General features: G+C 40.0%; 1 protein-coding gene across 1 annotated transcript in view; it reads right to left on the reverse strand.

Annotated features, from left to right (window-relative positions):
- Positions 1-3,697: 3,697 nt before the first annotated feature.
- KLHL14 (kelch like family member 14) overlaps positions 3,698-19,973 on the reverse strand; it is a 119,769-nt gene continuing 103,493 nt past the window's right edge. Inside the window, exons 5-9 of the mRNA XM_069728959.1 lie at positions 16,462-16,540; positions 15,437-15,627; positions 12,951-13,109; positions 11,525-11,682; positions 3,698-5,632 (exon numbers count right to left, since the gene is read on the reverse strand). Of these exons, the coding sequence (XP_069585060.1) occupies positions 5,492-5,632; positions 11,525-11,682; positions 12,951-13,109; positions 15,437-15,627; positions 16,462-16,540 (728 nt within the window). The 3' untranslated portion in view covers positions 3,698-5,491. The remainder of the gene's footprint in view (positions 5,633-11,524; positions 11,683-12,950; positions 13,110-15,436; positions 15,628-16,461; positions 16,541-19,973) is intronic.

Here is a 19,973-nt window from a genome sequence, read left to right on the forward strand (position 1 = left end):
AAATCTCTAAAAATTTGTTTTGGGCAGTCGCCCATTTCAGGCAGAAAATTCAGTTCCATCCGAATAAAATTGATCTGAATTGAAAAGTGCAACCAAGATAAGGTCTCTTCAGACTCCAAAGCATGACACCCGGAGGTGAGGCAAGAGGCTAAAATATAATAAATATCATATTCTCGCCTGTCTTAGACCCACCCACCACCTGTCTATACACTGCCCCAACTTTGTGGATCTCCACACTGGTCCTGAGATCTTCTCATGGTGAAGCTCATGGTTGGCCTTATACAGTTATTTCAGTGGTAACACTTGTCATTGGAAATGTAAGAACAGGTAAGTTTCGGGTCTAGGAAAGAGATCTATATTAGTGTTATTATTTTTAACCACTGCGACGTCCTAAAAAGAAAACAGCAAAATGACAGCAAGCATCCAAATTCTTCTGGAAATTTCTAAAGAAAAGGATTAGTTTCGCATTGATTTGCTCATCTCTACTTGTCATCCAATGCTGTGGTGTTACTCTGTTGTTCTTCCTGAACATTTATAAATAAATGGACAACTGCTGGGCAGTACCAGGGCGGTGTCCCTACCATATCTGACAGTGTCAGCATTGGTTTGACAGTATCTAAAGGTACCGTCACACTAGACGATATCGCTAGCGATCCGTGACGTTGCAGCATCCTGGCTAACGATATCGTCCAGTGTGACAGGCAGCAGCGATCAGGCCCCTGCTGTGATGTCGCTGGTCGGGGAAGAAAGTCCAAAACTTTGTTTCGTCGCTGGATCTCCCGCTGACATTGCTGAATCGGCGCGTGTGACGCCGATTCAGCCATGTCTTCGCTGGTAACCAGGGTAAACATCGGGTTACTAAGCGCAGGGCCGTGCTTAGTAACCCGATGTTTACCCTGGTTACCATCGTTAAAGTAAAAAAAAACAACCACTACATACTTACCTACCGCTGTCTGTCCCCGGCACTCTGCTTCTCTGCTCTGGCTGTGAGCACAGCGGCCGGAAAGCAGAGCGGTGACGTCACCGCTCTGCTTTCCGGCTGCCCGGCGCTCACAGCCAGAGCAGAGAAGCAGAGCGCCGGGGACAGACAGTGGTAGGTAAGTATGTAGTGGTTGTTTTTTTTTACTTTAACGATGGTAACCAGGGTAAACATCGGGTTACTAAGCGTGGCCCTGCGCTTAGTAACCCGATGTTTACCCTGGTTACCGGCATCGTTGGTCGCTGGAGAGCTGTCTGTGTGACAGCTCTCCAGCGACCAAACAGCGACGCTGCAGCGATCCGGATAGTTGTCGGTATCGCTGCAGCGTCGCTTATTGTGACGGTACCTTAAGTTTACAGGGACACAGTCCCAACTGGTAACAAGCAATTGTCAATTTTTTCTTTAACGTTCTAGGAGCATTGACAAAGGGGCTGCCACCAAGCAGAGGTTTAACCCTGCTGTTGTATTCGGTCAAAAACGACCGACCTTGAACTTCAATATTCTTTAAAATATTCAAGATGCGGCTCTGAAACCCGTGGCCGACCGACCCATCCTCATTTAAGTCAATCAATCACAAGTTTCAGAACCGCATCTTGAACACCCCAAAAAATACCAAAGTTCAAAATCGGTCTCCCCAGACCGAAGACAACAGCAGCATTAAGGAAAGATTATCTAGAATTCTAGCATACGCTTAAAGTGGACATGTCAGGAGAGGTGAAAAACCATATGCAGGACCAGTATATGGGGAACTAACAAAATGCCAAAATGACCTAGCACTTGACTACCATATTGTCTGAAATAAATGATATAAATTAAAGATTTTCTTTAATCTACACATCATTCTGTAAAGGATACCTCTCATCTGATCGATGTTGCCCAAACCAAAAGCAGAGTCAATCAGGGCCTGGCTGCACGATTGCAAACAGGTATATTTTTCTCTGAAATGCTTTGGTGCTGCTAAGTGCTGCTCAAGGTTAAGACAGGGATCTCTCTACGGGAGAGACGTGACCCAATCACCTCTAACAATGCTGGGAAAATCCAGTCCGGAGGCAGTGTTAGACTATTCAGGTCTATTGCTGTGGTCCTTACTAGATCAGACACTAATATACCTGGCTGCAATCATGTAGCCAGGGTCTGATTCACGCTGCCCGTGGTTTGGCCAGCACAATTCAGCTGACAGGTTCCCTTTACAGAGTTACTTCTTATAAATGTGCAGATTAGTTCAACCCTTTGTGAACGGACAAGAAGAGTATTAATGGTCGAGGGAGCAGTGACCACAATAGAGCAGCGTTATGAGTCCATGTAACAAAGCAGTTTCTGTAGATAAGTGACTGGTTCATTATGTGTTGAACCTGTGTCCTTAAGATAATTTACAATCAGATCTTCCTGGCACACAAAGGAGCAAAATGTACGTAGAGGTTGATTCAGTAGAATGCACGGCTGACATTCAGATTACATCCTGATGTTGAACCTATTAATATTTCATGGTTGTCTGCCTATTAAATTATATTTTTCCTTCAACCTGTAAAATGTGAGTGCATGTAGAACCCTGTAGGTAAAACTGATTATACTCTGTAATTGTAAAAGGAAGGGCCCTTTGCACTTTTATGCACATAATAAAATGCAGTACATCAAGAACAGATGCCAGTAGATCACTGTCTTAGATGAAAGTCAAAGGGAATTCAATAAGTTAGAAGAACACAAAAAAGATTCTGCAGAACACAAGGCGTAGGCCAGATAGTTCAGACATGTAAATTATCCTCAGCGGTATCTGTTGGCTGTAAGCACTTAAGCCAAAAATATCTGAGTTTTTATAAATCTCACTGTGAAATATAAGCTCACATATGAATCATGAGCTTGTCTAATGTCCCATTTCCATCCTTTCTCTCATGAATGAACTGAATCCTTTCGAAATGGCAAGAGCTTTATACCATGAAATTAAAGACCGTATCAAGAGAATCTCAAAAGATTGGAAATTTGGATGCAAAAATTTCAAACATGTAACTCAGGTAGTAGTAGTATTCCCATTTTATCACTTATTTCTCTTTTTTATAAATAGACATACAGTTGGGGCTCTAATTATCGTGCAACAATGGAAACGAAGATTTACTTGTGGTCTTGAAAAACATCATAAAAATGAATGAAAAAATGTCCTGATGGACACAAACAGAAGAAGGCCTCTGTCCAGGGCCCCATATGGGCTCTTTGTAGTCCAACAAATGTGTTTTTGACATAAGCTGTTTACTGTTCTGGAGGTGGAAGTTGGCCCCTTACCACTTTGGCCCCTGTGTGGCTGCACAAGCTGCTCCAACAGTATGCCCACCCCAGTCCGTTACAGAACAGAGGTGTACAAAGGATTTATTAGGGACCCTGAACACAATTTTACTCCTTATGTCAAACTTCAATCTCTGTGTTAAGCCTCCTCTCAGGTCCTGCACAAGATAAACTATGCATCAGCTCCTGGAAAAAGGAAGACATCCGAAAGTCAAGTGCTGGCAAAGGGAACAAAAACAGCAATTCTGGTAGGTTTCTGCTGCTTTAGTAGCTCAATCTCCAATTTAGGGAGACAGGAAATGGACCATTGCAATACCATGGCCTCTCAAAGAGGTTGTGGCTATGACCAAAAATGTTGTTACCAATATGGATGTTAAGTGATATTATATTATTATTTGTACATTTTTTTAAATTATATTTGTTGTCCCTCTTTTTCCATTTTTTGTAATTCTTTTAAATATTGTTAATTACTTTCATGGCCATGAATTGATCTTTCACATATGAACTAATGATACCATTCACACTCATAGTTATAAAAAATGCAAATGACCAGAAAATAAGGGATTCCCCTTTTCTGCCAGAAACATCATCCATATTGTAAACCACCATATCAGCCCAAAAACAGCTGCAACACAAAATGTATATAGTATCCTTTGTGTTAGTGTTTCGGTTTGAAAAAAACATGGACATGTGAACAGCCCCATACATTATAATGCATATGTGTTGTATCCATGAAAAATACTGATAGAACACATACATGCAACACGCACGTCTGAACGGGACCTTATGGATACATTCTAGAATTGAACCCCTTAATGAACAAGAAGTTTCAGTCCTAAATGGCCAGACGCTATTAATGATTTTGAAAATTTGGTGGTTAAATACTGTACTTGATTACTGCTTTTTTTTCCAAAACACCTAGAATTATTTTAGATACCATTTCAGAGTAAACATTTTTCTTTTTTCTGATCAGGATAAAATGTTCATGAAATAATAGGAACCTATATTTCTTTTAAATTTGCAAAGTGACACTAATATGAAAGATTACAATGGGCTCATTGTTTAGTTTTGGTTCTTTTGATCTATAATATTCTTGGGTTGATGTTGGCTTGGCAGTGTGTACATTCTTTTCTGTATTGTTTTTTTTACCATATATTTACATTTTTTATGTATGTCACTCTATATGTGACCTGTTGGGGAAATTAATTCTTTATAATTCTTTTTTTCATCCATCGGAGCACCATTTAGATGGAAAAACAGTTCTCTGTGGTGCATCCCAAATTCATGTGTTTGCAGATTTCACTACATATTACTTGTTGCCTAGAAAAGATAAGACAGAAGCAGTTACAAACTACTTCCAACTTTTCTTTAGGCTTCCCTTTTTTTCTTTGACAGCCGGGCTCGTGACCTGTTCCTGCTCGATTGCTGCAAACTCAGAAACTGTTCCAAATTACTTAAAAAAATAGTAGTGGCCAGGCATTAGGTGTTAATGAACCCATTGCTATAGAAATGGTGATTATATATGCCCTGTAGATAAGGGACCCTATAAAATAAGCAATGTAAAATCAGTTATGGGCTACAACATTTAGTTGCGTCCAGTCAGATCATAAACCCACGTTGCACATATATGTTATTACCATCAAGTTCATCCATTGTGCACAAATGAGATCACTAACACTGTGCACCACAACCTTTGGTGACATCTATAAATCAAAATCTGCCCAATTGTCATTTATAGGGATATGAAGTCTTTGTTGCCTCTTCATGCATAAAATAACAAGGACACTGATTTAGAAGTGCTTGAGGAGGACATCTTTTCTAGGAAATATGCTTATTTTGTTGGACTACACTTTCTTCTTACACTTAGGAGTCTTGTGTACTAGAGATTACGTGTCTATCAGAACGGTTATATTAATAACATCCAGATTATGCCTTTAGAATGACAACAGATCGCGGCATACACGCTTGGTAATCACACCCCTAACAGGGGTCATTTGCAGAATTACATTACAATGGTACGGATATTTCTGTGCCCGCTGCTGTATTATAAATCTCCCTGTTTTGTAAATTCCTTGTTGATGAAGTAGCTTCGCCAGCCTCATTGCTTGTCCTAGTATTAATAAATCTTTAAGACATTGTTCATTTCTCTAACGCTTGTACAACCCTTTAAAAGGAAGAAAATGGTTCTCAAAGAAAATGAGTCTCTGTAATGTTCCAGCGTCCTTCCCACTGTAGCCGCTATTTGTTGTATGGGACGCAAGCTGGCAGTATGACCGTGGCACATGCCGGACCTGCGAGGGGCTCAGCAACATCTCCCTCCAGTTCTGTCCAGCTGGCTTTCTCAGGACTATAGCAAATAGTTGATGACTTGTAGGCTCCCTAAAACATAAAAGGACATTATCAACACATCTGAACCTCCATACAAACATGTTACAGCAGGGTTTTTGCTCATTTTGTTTCTTGTAGGTTTTGTAAACTATATGGCCAATGTGAACATGCGTTTATGTGCTGCATGTATACCAACTTAAACCAAGCTTAATTTTTGTGTTTTTTCTTTGTATTTTTGCATTCTGTGCAAGTCGGGTGTGGCCTCCTTCTCCTGAGCTGGAAATTACATTTAAAGGCTTCCCCAGACTGGTGTCCACAGGTCGGGACCCGATCCTTTTGTCTGCCCTTATTCACACACTGGGGTCAACTCTGATAGAAGGTAAGGTTTTTAATATTAGACAGTGTGGGACCGTCCTGATCAGGGTCACATTGCCAAAGGTGGGATGGCTTTTATGCTATTTTTGATCAAAAACAGTGTTACTAAGAACTCTTGAGTTATTTAGACGCTCTTTTGCTTTTCTTATTTAGCTACTGAAGGGTTTTTGCTCATTTTGTTTTTTGTAGGTTTTATAGCAAATAGTGGATGACTTATAGAGTCATTAAAACATAAAAGAACATTATCTACACATCTGAACTTCCATACAAATATCTTAACCAGTTCAAGACCAGGCTATTTTCATCAATTACTGAGCAGGCACACTTTTTTTTTTCGTAAAGAGCTGCAACACATGCTCTTGTTCAGATATTCAGATAATTTTTGCATCTTTTTTTCCTGATATGTGGGGTAGAATTGTTATGCTAAGACCATACTAATGATATTGGTGAGAAAATAAAAGAAGTAGGTGTCTGTTTTCACATTTTTTTATGATCACAAAGAAACACTAAAATACATTTTTATTTTTCCACTTTCTGTAACAACTATTTTTATATATCAGATGCATGTTTTTATTTTAGATGGGGTGGAGGTTAGGTAGTAACAGCAATTGGGTTTGGCAATGGCTTTTTACTCATTTATTTTTTCTGCTTTTTATTTATTTAATCTTTATTTTTTTCATTTATTTTCACATTTTGCTTCCCACACAATAAAGTCATAAAAAAACTTGGGGGAGATTTAATTTTTTTAAAGTTTTTTATCAGAGTTTCCCTGTAATTAGGGCCGTTATGCTAGACCTAATTGCATGGCAAATGTAGGCTTCTTTCACACTTCCGTCTTTCATTTTCCGTCATAATGCATCGTTTTGTGAAAAAACGGATCCTGCAAATTTTCTCATAGACTTGGATCGCGACGTATGGACACACGTTTCGTCCGTCGTGCACTGGATCCGTCGGAATTTGTCGACACGTCTTCTGGAAAAAACATACAATGAAACGTTTTTGTCTGCGTTGGAAAAACGTGCCACGAGGGATCCTGCGGCATACGTCATTGGCTAGAATGGAAGCCTATGTATGCAGGATCCGTCGTGGTACATCACATGACAGAATCCAGCGCTGGATTCCATTTTTTTTACACTGAGCATGCTCCAAATCAGTATTTAGTAGCCAATTGGCCAGACAGCCCCAAATCTATATAAACCTGCCATGTGGCTTCATTCCTCAATGTGCCAGCAAGAAGCATACAAGCAAGAAGCCTGCCAGCAACCTGCCTGATGGATAGATGCATAGATGGTCACAATATTTGCTAGAACTCCTTCCATTTCTGCCACTCGCTCTAAACCCTCTCAAAGATGGGGTGTTAAAACACTCAGTATATAGGTTTCCATTATTTTCCAGTAGCCAATCACATTTGGGAGCCTCCCATTTGGAGGTATGGAAAACGGATCCGTCCAAAAAATGGATGAAACTGATGAAAAAAATGGATAAGACGGATGTAACGGATCCAGTTTTTCGACGGAACCGTCTAGTGGATCCGTCTAAAAACTGGATCTGTTGCATCCGTTTTATACTATTTTTGACGCATCCGTCGATACGTCGTGCCGACGGATTGTGACGGCCACCAGACGACGGAAGTGTGAAAGAGGCCTAAGCCTTGTGGCTGCATAACAGAGCTAATCTGGGACTGTGAAGATTCAGCAGCTCCTTCTCCCTCATTAGACACAGTGATCCCATGATCACTGGAATTGGAGAAGGAAGTAATGTCAGTGCTTCCTATTACTTTATACATAGTGCCTGTTCAGTGCTGTGTTTACAGCTTTCTCTAGGTGAAGGGAATCCGACTGTGTCCGACAAACAATCTTGTGTAGCTAGCTGCTATGATATGCAGAGAAGTTTTGAAACATCATGGCAAAGTAGAAAGTTTATGGTGAGTTCAGAAAGCTTTGAACTGTGCAAACAAACGTAGGCATTATTTATTCATAGTGTTGTAAGGTGCTGCGGAATATGTTGGCGCTATATAAATGTTTTTTTTTAGACATTATGATAAATTTGATCCAGTTGCCTACTTATAATACTAATTTTCAGTAAGAAATTATGTCACTTGGAGTTCAGGGACCACTAATATGTTTTAGTGCTAGACTCTATCTGTCACTACAGGAAACAGATTAAAGGGATTGTCCACACCTTATTTCCAAGAAAATAAACAACCTCATCATGGTCTAAGAATAAAAAAAAAAATAATAAAAAACCATACTCATTTACCAATCCCCCACGATTTCTTTGCAGTACTGCCTGGGCCCCAATAGTTGCTTTGTTTTCTCTTCTAGCAGGTTATCGGTAAGTCAGTACAGACTTTTTTATTTGTGGACCACACTAGAAGATTTTATCATCAATGTATGATTTTTTTCAACATACATTCAAAATGTAAAACTAGGGAACATAAGACAATGGCCCCAATTTACACGCTAATCTTGATGAGGGGGCGGATTGGAGTGGGAGGCTACAGTTTCATAAAGCTGCACATGCCTCTTAATGAATCAGGAAAATTTGATGAGTCCCTGCTGGAGTAGGATTTGTGTCATAGCGAATGTTGCCACTCATCATTAATTTGAGTAACCGCAGTCACCATACTCCTGTCCCGCCCCAGCTCTGTGGACTTTGTCGGAGCTGGAAGAAATTAACTTCAGAACATCATCTTGCATCAAAATTTTGTAATGTCTCAAAGCTTTTTTCATGCCAGACTTTCTGGGTAAACGCTCTGATGAATTGGGCCAACTATGTTTGTTTCACATGTGGGCAGTTCAGTAAACTTCCTGTTGGTATGTTCTTTCTGCGCAGTTATTTGGCCTAAATACATAAATGTCTGAATAACAGAATCAGGGGCGGACATACCGCCGGTTCAACCGATGCAACCGCACCGGGGCCCAGAGCGGGAGGGGGCCCGACCCGACGGACATACACGGCACGGCACGTCGGCATTGTTGCGACTGCTGCGTGGATCCTGTAATGAGCGCCGGCGCTGCGGTACCCAGAGCGAGTGACCGCTGGTGAAGAAGCTCAGAAGCTGCCGTGCCCGCCGCTGCCCGGAGTCTGCGGAGACCATCTGTCCGCAGTCCGGGTCCGGGAGAAGGAGCCAGGAGCAGGTGAGTATCATATTTACCTGTCCTCCATCTTCCCGTCTCTCCGCATTGACTGTGCAGGTCAGAGGGCGCGATGACGCACATAGTGTGCGCGGCGCCCTCTGCCTGATCAGTCAGTGCGGAGAGACGGGACGGTGAGGACCAGCGGGCGGGCAGAGAGTCGAGGTGAGTATGTCTTTTTTTTATTTTTTTATTGCAGCAGCATTTATATGTGGCACAGCGTTATATGGAGGAGCATCTATGGGGCCATAATGAATTGTATGGAGCATTACGTGTGGAGGCACAGCTTTATATGGAGTCCATATAAAGCTGTGCCGCCACATATAATGCTCCATACAATTCATTATGGCCCCATAGATGCTCCATATTATGGATGGAGCATCTATGGGGTAATAATGAATTGTATGGAGCATTATATGTGGCGGCACAGCTTTAAATGGAGCATCTATGGGCCGGGGCCATAATGAATTGTATGGAGCATTATATGTGGCGGCACAGCTTTATATGGAGCATCTATGGGCCGGGGCCATAATGAATTGTATGGAGCATTATATGTGGCGGCACAGCGTTATATGGAGCATCTATGGGCCGGGGCTATAATGAATTGTATGGAGCATTATATGTGGCGGCACAGCGTTATATGGAGCATCTATGGGCCGGGGCCATAATGAATTGTATGGAGCATTATATTATTATTATTATTATTATTTATTGTTATAGCGCCATTTATTCCATGGCGCTTTACATGTGAGTGGCGGCACAGCGTTATATGGAGCATCTATGGGCCGGGGCCATAATGAATTGTATGGAGCATTATATGTGGCGGCACAGCGTTATATGGAGCATCTATGGGCCGGGGCCATAATGAATTGTATGGAGCATTATGTGTGGCGGCACAGCTTTATATGGACTCCATATAAAGCTGTGCCGCCACATATAATGCTCCATACAATTCATTATTACCCCATAGATGCTCCATAGCATCTATGGGGTAATAATGAATTGTATGGAGCATTATATGTGGCAGCACAGCTTTATATGGAACATCTATGGGGCAATATTCAATAATGAATTGTATGGAGCATTATATGTGGCGGCACAGCTTTATATGGAGCATATATGGGGCAATATTCAATAATTAATTGTATGGAGCATTATATGTGGCGGCACAGCTTTATATGGAGCATATATGGGGCAATATTCAATAATGAATTGTATGGAGCATTATATGTGGCGGCACAGCTTTATATGGAGCATCAATGGGGCGATATTCAATAATGAATTGTATGGAGCATTATATGTTGCAGTATGGGGGGGGGGGGCAGGAAGATTTTTTGCACAGGGGCCCTCTGCAGTCTGTGTCCGCCCCTGAACAGAATAGATGTTCTTTATTATTAAAATAATATTTGATTCACTTATAATAGATAGATGAGTTTTCTATATACCAAAATACATACCAATGTAATTGTGTTATCTGTAGTTTTACAAAGGGCTAACATATCATCTATATTCAAAGCAATAATACTTAGATAAATAACTGTATAAGGTTGGGTTCAGATAAGCGCATGAAAAATCGACAAATTTTCATTCAGAAAACTCTGACGATTCGCATCGGTATTTTCATCCGTACGCTGTTCGTGAGTACATATTCTATGTCCGTTTGGCATCCGTATTTATACATCATTTCTTAAAAATATTAACTATTTACGTACCAAAAGACTTGAATGCGCAAATCTCATCTGAAATGTGGGAGAAAATAGTGCATGTTGCAATTTTTTCCATGGACTCTAGTTCTGTGTGAAAAAAACTGTCATCTGAACAGTCCTAATGAATAACAGTAGTCGGTGTGCTGTCTGTGTGCAATCAGATTTTAATTCAGACAGCACACATCTGTACAGTATAATATGCTTAATATAAATAGCTGTAACGATTCCACCCCTCAGTGTGTCTTAGGATGCAGTGATTGACAGCTCAGTCCAGTCTGCTGCAGCGGCGTGCTGAGCTGTCTGTGCAATGATTGACAGCTCAGCATCCAAACTGAGTCTGGGAGGTGCTCAGCTCTCTTCAGATGTTCCGTGATCCAGTGATTACTTAACTGAGTTGTCTAGCGGCCAGTTGTAGATTTCAGCTCTGTGTGACTTGTCCCTCTGTGCCTCTAAGCAGTCTGACTTTCTGGTACTTAGCTACCAGACCCCAAACTTTCCTATTGACTACCAATTTGTGTTTCTCCTTTTAATCAGATCCACTATCTTCCTGGTATTGTGACCTTGGACGGTTAGCTGACTACAACTTTGTATCTTCCCTCTGTTTATGACGTAACCTCCTGGCTTTTGACCTTGGACTCCTTGACTAGTCAGGCTCACGGCTTGTCCATGAGAAGTGACTCAGCGTCACAATATGACCATTTAGGTCAGTAAGTTTCCCAGCTTACCATACTCCAGCTGTAGCCCCCAACAAGATAAAACCGATCATCTAGTACTGCACATCCTGGTCCGCTGCGTCCCTCTAGAATGGGGGTCTGAAGAATGTTCCACTGGTCAGCTTTTGGATCATAACACTCCACCAGCATGACGTCCAGGTGTGAGAAACCTAAACAATAGCAGATACAGGCTGTTTCAATAGCCTAATGCATTGAATATAAGAGTTACGGTTTGTAGCCCTGGTGGCTACGGTATAGTACGAATTCCTCCACTAAAGGCCCCCATATACATTAGGCTAATGTCGACCAAACCGGGCAATACTGAATTATTCAGGAGAGCCAGCCAACCAATTGCCAGAAGAGATGTCAATTGGGCATGTTCAATTTCAGACTGCCAAATGGTTTGTTCCCTTGGAGATAAGCTGCCAGTAGACATGTCTGGTAGCGGCTTTGTCATAGAAAACACAGAGGCGCTCCTGTGTATGGGAGAGGTGGCCTAAAACGACTGTTGGCCATCTAATGTGTATGGCGGGCTTAAGTGTAACAATTATGAATGGACATTTAGGTCGATAATATTGTCAGAAATAGATATATAATTATTTAGAGTAATGGAAGAGGTTCTGTAGGCTAACATAAAGTTATGCTCTTTTTATAAGGAAAACGTGACAGTTATAGATATTGTTCAGGGTGGGTTTCATTAAATCCTGATTACTTATAATGAGGTCCATCAGATTTCCATGGGGATTTTGGCACTTAAAGAAAAGTTCAGCAGACTATGCTATATTGTTAAAAGTACTGAAACCCTGGTGAAAACAATGCAAGTGTGCCCAAAATCCTATCTTACCTGACCACAGGATGTGATTTCATATTGTATTATATATTTTGTACCCACCCATTTCAGGTGTGAATATCATAATGCCCTCTAAATATAAACTAATCTAAGGTTACTGAGGCAAAAATAATACAAACTATCAAAACATCTTTTGCAGAGTTCAGTTAATGTTTCCTTTCTCCTCTTTCTTCCCCCTTCTGCCGAACTAGCAAAAATGTTTTGTTTGTATTTTCAAGTGAGTTTTATTAAATTGAATATTAATATGGCATTATAACAAGAAAAATGTTAAAAAAAATAACAAAAAATGTTTTCTACAGAACAAATATTACAAACTATACGATTATCTTTTGCAGAACTCATTTATTTTTATTTTAGAATATCAAAATATTAACCAAACAAAAAAAAATCCTTATTTTACACATGTAAACCAGAATCAACCACTCCGAATGCTTAGAAAGCTTTGGAAATAAATGAAACAAGTAAGAATTATGCACATATATTCTTTCAACTAATGGCGCTGTTATGTATTCATCACTCAGAATGCAATGCATATCTAATAACAGTAAAACAGGCATACTATTAAAAATAAAATATGCCACCACTGACCTTTTAAATGGTTTCCACCAATTGCATATAGACGATCATTCATTACAGCTAAGGCATGAATTGCTCTTTTTGTGTTCATATCTTGCTTCCGAGCCCAAACGTCCATGACCGGATCATAACAATACAGCCACTGGACATATTCACCATTATGAACGCCACCTATGGAGTGGGCATGTTACTACTACATGCTTTATATTAATTTAGTTGGAATATTATGTATCAATAAATCATCATCCATTTGGCAAAATATTATTGTATATTATTCTTGTCTTGTTTATCGAAATCCTCTCATTTACTTTTATCTATCTATCTATCTATCTATCTGTCTGTCTGTCTGTCTGTCTGTCTATCATCATCAATCTATCTATTTATCTATCTAGGGACCAAAAAAATGGAAAGCAGCACTCCAGGTTTTAGCAAAAAAATATAAGTGGACTTTATTGGGCCCCATGGCATGGTGCAACGTTTTGGCTTCCAAAAGTCTTTCTCAAGCTTGGTCCCTGTATATTTGGCAAGTATATGGATTAGTTGCTTGGAGGCCTGCGCACCCATTTAATTGTATGTGCTGTTCCATTTTTTCTATTTATTTTTTCTTTCTATCTATCTATCTATCTATAGAGCAGGCAGCACTCCATCTCCTTTGAAAACTGTGCAGGATTTATTAGACCCACATGTTTGGACAACGTTTCGGCTCCAAATGAGCCTTTGCTTGAGAAAGGCTCATTTGGACCCGAAACGTTGCCCAGACATGTGGGTCTAATAAATCCTGCACAGTTTTCAAAGGAGATGGAGTGCTGCCTGCTTTTTTGAAGTTTATGGACTTGGGACAATCAGTGTACAGGTTGCCTGGGGGCCTTCCACCCGAAGATAAGAATAGGATTTGTGCTGTTCCTATTTTTCTATCTATCTATCTATCTATCTATCTATCTATCTATCTATCTATCTATCTGTCTATCTATCTATCTACAGTAGCTATCATCTACCTATTATCCGTCTATCTATCTACCTATCTATAGATCTATCTATCTGTCTATCTATAGATCTATCAATCTATCTATCTATTATCTATCTATCTATCTCTCTATTGTCTATCTATCTATCTATCTGTCTATCTATCTATCTACAGTAGCTATCATCTACCTATTATCCGTCTATCTATCTATCTATTATCTATCTATAGATCTATCTATCTGTCTATCTATAGATCTATCAATCTATCTATTATCTATCTATCTCTCTATTGTCTATCTATCTATCTATCATCTATCTCTCTATCTATGTACCCCTTTAATGCAAGAAATATGTTGACATGTTATTTTGGTCATTGGGGGATTCTTAAAGTCGTGCAGCAACTATTTCCATTTTGCTCCATTACAGAGATATTCACATTTTATACTTTTGGAGTGTAATATGTGAAATCTCTGCTTGTTGTTCAACTGGGAGTTTCTTCAGAGTCTTGTCTAGTGGCGTGTGTTTGTACCCCTGCCTCTCAGATGTTTTCAATCATAGCTCTGTAGCATCTCAAATTACTAGACCGCTAAGGGAGAGGTGAATGTGCACACTTCCAGAGAAGACTGTGAAGAAACTCCTAATTGCATTACAAGCAGAAATTTCACGTGGAGTTTTAAAGAATTTGACTCAAATTTGTTTGAGTAATTGACAAGTCTTCTTTAACAGGATATTCTAGATGAAGACTATATGCAAACTTGGGTTATCACCTACTTTAAAAGTTATTTTCAATGATCTCAGGGTGGGGTATTAAAAATAAAAGAAGCCTACCTGTATAGTTACGCCCCGGCCTGGTAGCACCCCTCTACACTTGTGACTACGTTGCTTGACAGCTTGAGCCTATGTATGACCGTGTGACACCCCCGCCAGTTGTTATTGCCACAAGACCGTCGGGGAGTATAGAATATCTCTTTATTACCCCACCCAGGTGCCATTGAGAGTAACTTTTAAAGAAGGGGGCAACCCAATAAATTTTTATCCTTTTAGATGCTATGGAAAAATGTGGCTGGGAAGATGTACATTACTTTCATATCATTTGTTTTTTTATTTAGGAAGGCCATGCTGTCATGGGCTGTAGAATGTATAACAGGAAAATATTCTTTTTAAAAACTAAAAATCTGCGATACCAACTGATTTATCGTACTTGATTAAATTAGTGCACAAGAGGCAATTACCATTAACATAGTTTTATACCTTTACATAGCTAGGATTTTCCAGAATAAAATAACATACCGTACCAGAAAATAGCAATACCATTTATTATACAAAATAAGGTTAAATGCAGACAAATCACAGCCACAACCTTATTACTGGTAAGAACAATACATCTGGTTATTCATACAAGTGAAATGGAGAAGAAGTATTTGAGATGATTAGTATATATATATATATATATATATATATATATATATATATATATATATATATTATTATTATTATTATTATTATTATTATTATTATTATTATTATAGATATACCTGATATGTATATCTTCCCATTGTGCACGGCTCCCGCATGCGCGGCCAGAGGTTGTGGTAGAGCAGACACATAGCACCACTCGTTTGTCTCCAGGTTGTAGCATTCCACACTAGACAAGTAACCTGTTTCATTTCTCCCTCCGATGACATACAGATGCTTATCCAATCGACAGGCGTAGAAACTGGCCCTCCTGGAAGAAATAAGCGGAAATAGTCGTCAGATCATGGTGCCCGGCTTATACGTTCATGCTGCGTTGTATGCTGATGGTGACACAGCTTATTACAGGCGTCGCATGTTTTCGTTGCCTGAGGTGCAGTTTTACACTTTGCCAAAGACTAAATGACAAAGAGAAAGTTAAAGAAGATATCTTAACAATTATAAATTATCTTGACATTCACTATCCTTATGGTCCTTCAAGGGTCATTGTTTCCAATTTACTAAAAGAAGCACATCATCAGAATTTCTTCAATTAGCTTTTTTCCCTTCCAGTTGTAAAAAAAACACAGCATTTATGTGTGTGGACAGACATGAAAGCTCCAGATAAGCAAAGGGTTGTTTTCCCTAAATATTGTGTTTTTTTTCCCCTGAAAATATTATATTTTCAATGGATATCAAGTGGTGTATCAGATACATGCTATCCTCATTTAGGGAAAATACATGTTGCACCTTTTCTCATCCATTTTTTTTATCATCATGTGCTGATAAATCTTTACAATGGTCAGGGCTCTGATTACTGAGACACAGCTCACTAATTCGGGGCATAGGTGTACTTTGAAAATCTACTATTTTGGCTGCATCTAAGCAACCACTAGAGGGTGCTAAACTGTATACTGCATCAGTTATTAGCGGTGTGTCAGAAAATCTTTGAATACTATCAAGCTTAACTGTATCTGAAACTCATCTTATTCTTGATTCTGTTAAAGACTGACAAAACATGGTACTTTACTGCTAGACCAAGCACAGATGAAAGGTCAGCAAGAGAGTATACTAAACAATGGTTACTAGCAACAAAGCACAATCTTACCTTTCCTGCATAGGTGGGAGCTGTATCCAACTGTTAAATCGTGGATCATAGCGACTAACAAAATTTGTACTATGTTTTCCTGCAAGAGAACAAAGTACTTGACATCACTATTTCATGGTTAATTCACTCTATATTCTAGAATTACCCACATATACTAGATAAAACGGAATTTGTTATAAGAAGCCTAAATAAAAGCATTGATCTCTATGTCAGGCTACAGCAGGTGCCTGCAACCGGTAGCATTCACTTTTTGCAAAACTACCTCTCCTAGCATACTCTGATAACCAGCTGCATGCTGGGAGTTGTGTTATGCAACAACTGGAGAGCTGCAAGATGAAGACCAAGATCTGTACAGTCTTGTTTCTGCTGCCTCTAATTGGCAGGACAATTACACAATTGACTGACGAGTGATGGACAGCACTGCGGCTCTGTTCAAAGTCATAACAAAAGAAAGGTATTAAACCTGTGTCGTGGAAATGGCTCAGAGCAGAGGAAAGTACTTGTTAGAACAACTTCTTAGCGCAACATACAGAACAACAGAATACTGTCTTCCAGAACTGACAAATGACAAACCCCCAAAACTCTAATTTTTATTAGATCAAGGTTATGCCCACATACCCCACCTTGGTGAGCTCATATGGGGGCTGGTTGTATGTGGTAGGTCTTTAGAAGATTATGAGATCCACAACTTTTAGGATATCTTCGCTCATGGAGGTCCCAGGCGGGAGATATTGTTGTCATGTTTCCTTTTACAATTTTACCTTTCTATAGAGATGAAACATGGCATGGATAGCATGTTGGAAGTGTTTGACTGGCCTTACGGTGATGTGAGTGAATGCATTATACTTTTATTTATTTTACTTTACTCACTTAAATAGTACAATTAATTCTACAGCGCTTTACAGACATTATTGGCATGGTCCCCATAGGGGCTCACAATCTAGATTTCATCTTTGGAATGTGGGAAAAAACTGGAGAACCCGGAGGGAACCCATGCCAACATGGGGAGAACATACAGTGACAAGCAAAAGGGCAACAATTTTTGAATTTTTGACTTTCAGACTCCATGTCTCACCATCCACTGCTGCTATCAACGTGAAACTAACATCATTTTATAGACAATCATCTTGGCTATATCATCGTTAAATTTGACTTGCAACTATTTAGCATATGATTAGTTATGCAGATTCTTGTCATGCCACTGCATTGTTACTGTTTTGCTCATGGTGGTGGAAAAAATCTTTTTTCTTCCCATATACTCCAAATTGCAAGCTGTTCTCACATTCCCTAATAGCTCAATGTGTTATTAGGCTTATTCCCAAGCAAAAGGTCACTGGTTTGAATCGAGGAGCAGCTATGAAGAAGATTTACCAACAAAAGAGAAATAGCATCATCCAACTCATCGATAGCGATCTACTGTCCAAGAAAATTACCAAACTGCATGTAAGTGCCATAGAGTTGGAAGAATATGACATGAAGCTCATTCAAAGCCAAGAGGTGGCTGTCCAGGAAAAATATCGGCATCAACAAGTCAGCTCTTTCCAAGGTCTATGAGTTCTGGCGCGACAAACACGGCAGTGGAGGTAGCTCGTATGCTTCGTAATAGTGAGATCACAGACATCCATGCAAGCACTGTGTGATGCATGTTACACAAGTCTGCAATGGTGGCTCAAAAAAAGATGTGAAGCCTCGACTTCAATATTGTCATAAAAAGCGTTGGCTCGAGTTTGAAAAAAGTACAAACAGTGAACAGTAGAAGATTGGAAACAGGTGATTTGGAGGAATGAGCTTAAAGTAAATAGACTAGGCACTGGTAAGTGCAAAGAGGTGTGGAAAAAACAAGGGAAAAAGGGGCTAACAGAGCGAGAAATTGAAAGAACTGTCAATTGACCCCTACAGTCCCCAAAACTCAACCCAATTGAACACTTGTGGGTAGAGTTAAAGAAAAACCTGGATACAAACCCAAGTAAGTTGATCAGTATGAACCAACTTTGGGAACATGTAGAAGAGATTTGGGATCAGATTTCGGTCTAGACATGTTTGAATCTGATCAAGAGCATGCCCAGAAGGATTAAGAAGTGTTGAAAGCCAAGGGTGGATTTACAAAATAATAAAAATGTAATTTTACATTTTTAGGAGCAAAACAGTAACAATGCAGTGAGATGACAAGAATCGGCATAACTAACCATATGCTAGATACTTGCAAGTCAAATTTCTGCAGGAGATAGTCAAGATGATTGTAAAATGATGGTAGTTTCATGTTCAAAGCAGTAATGGATGGTGAGATATGGAGCCTGAAAGTCAACAAACTCCTTGGTGGGATTTGAACCCAGGACCCCAGCTCTGCAAGGCAGCAGTGCTAATCACTGAGACACCATGCTGCCTATAAATATAGGATGGATGCAAACCCCAATATTCATCACTGACCACTGGCTACAGAATGTCTGAGATTCTTTTAAACAGAAGAAGCCCCTCTACTTCTCCGCCTATGAGTATACGAAAACTAGACTTGGTGACTGATTCTCAACAGATCTCCTGTTGTAATTATCTGTTCATGGCAGAAGGTGTTACTTTAATTGATGTTGAAGTGCCAGCTCTTTCTCACTTCACCAGTTATAATGAATTCAATATGTTCAATGTGAGGGTGATATAGTCTAATAGTTAAATGAGTTGTCCGGGACTATTTTTTATTTTTGCAATGGCCCAAAGAACTCAAAAGCACGTAGTTCATACCTACCTGCCCGTTTGCCCAGCGATAATCTCTGCCACCACAGAGTGGTCACAGAATGCTCCTGCTGGCGATTTAGCGACTCCTGATGATGTCACGTTAACAGAGCAGTGACTTCCCTTCCGCTCTCCTTTGTTGATGTGTTGGGACTGAATGATATCCGGCACTCTGCTGTCTAATGGCTGGAAGCTGCCTGTTATTCAGCGTGACTCTGAAAGTTACGCCTCATTGACAGGGCAGCCGAGAAAAAGAAGAACTGCTATCTTGACAAGGAGCAGCTGAATCACCAGCAGGAGTAGTCAGTGACCACTCTGAGCTGGCGTTGTGTAGAACAGACAGGTAGTTGCATCTGATTGAATGACAGTTCAGAACAGCGGCATCATCCAGAACGCAGAGGCACTGATACTGGCCTAATCCAGCAGATTCAGAGCAGCAGCTGCAAACTTTGCAGCTGGTAAGTAAAATTTACATTGACTAGGAGTCTGGCCACCACTGATACATGACAGCAGTGGTCGGAAACCCAATCACAGAGCCATAGACAATAGATTTAAAAATAAATCTGCTCTTGAAAATGGGGAGGATTTTTAATGAGAAATTAATAGCTTGACATAAATCCCAATGATAGTCATCTTTTGTTGGGATTTGAAGAAAGCAGTTTCAGCATGCATACCTAAGCATATTCTTAAATTTGAGGCCATTGTCCATGGGAAATGGCTAAGGTTTCTCAGGAATGCCGCCAGGAGCTGGTGTCTGGCTATGTTTTACCTCTACATCAGGTTATAAC

This window comes from Ranitomeya imitator, chromosome 6 (assembly GCF_032444005.1).
Source record: "Ranitomeya imitator isolate aRanImi1 chromosome 6, aRanImi1.pri, whole genome shotgun sequence".
Lineage (NCBI taxonomy): Eukaryota > Metazoa > Chordata > Amphibia > Anura > Dendrobatidae > Ranitomeya > Ranitomeya imitator.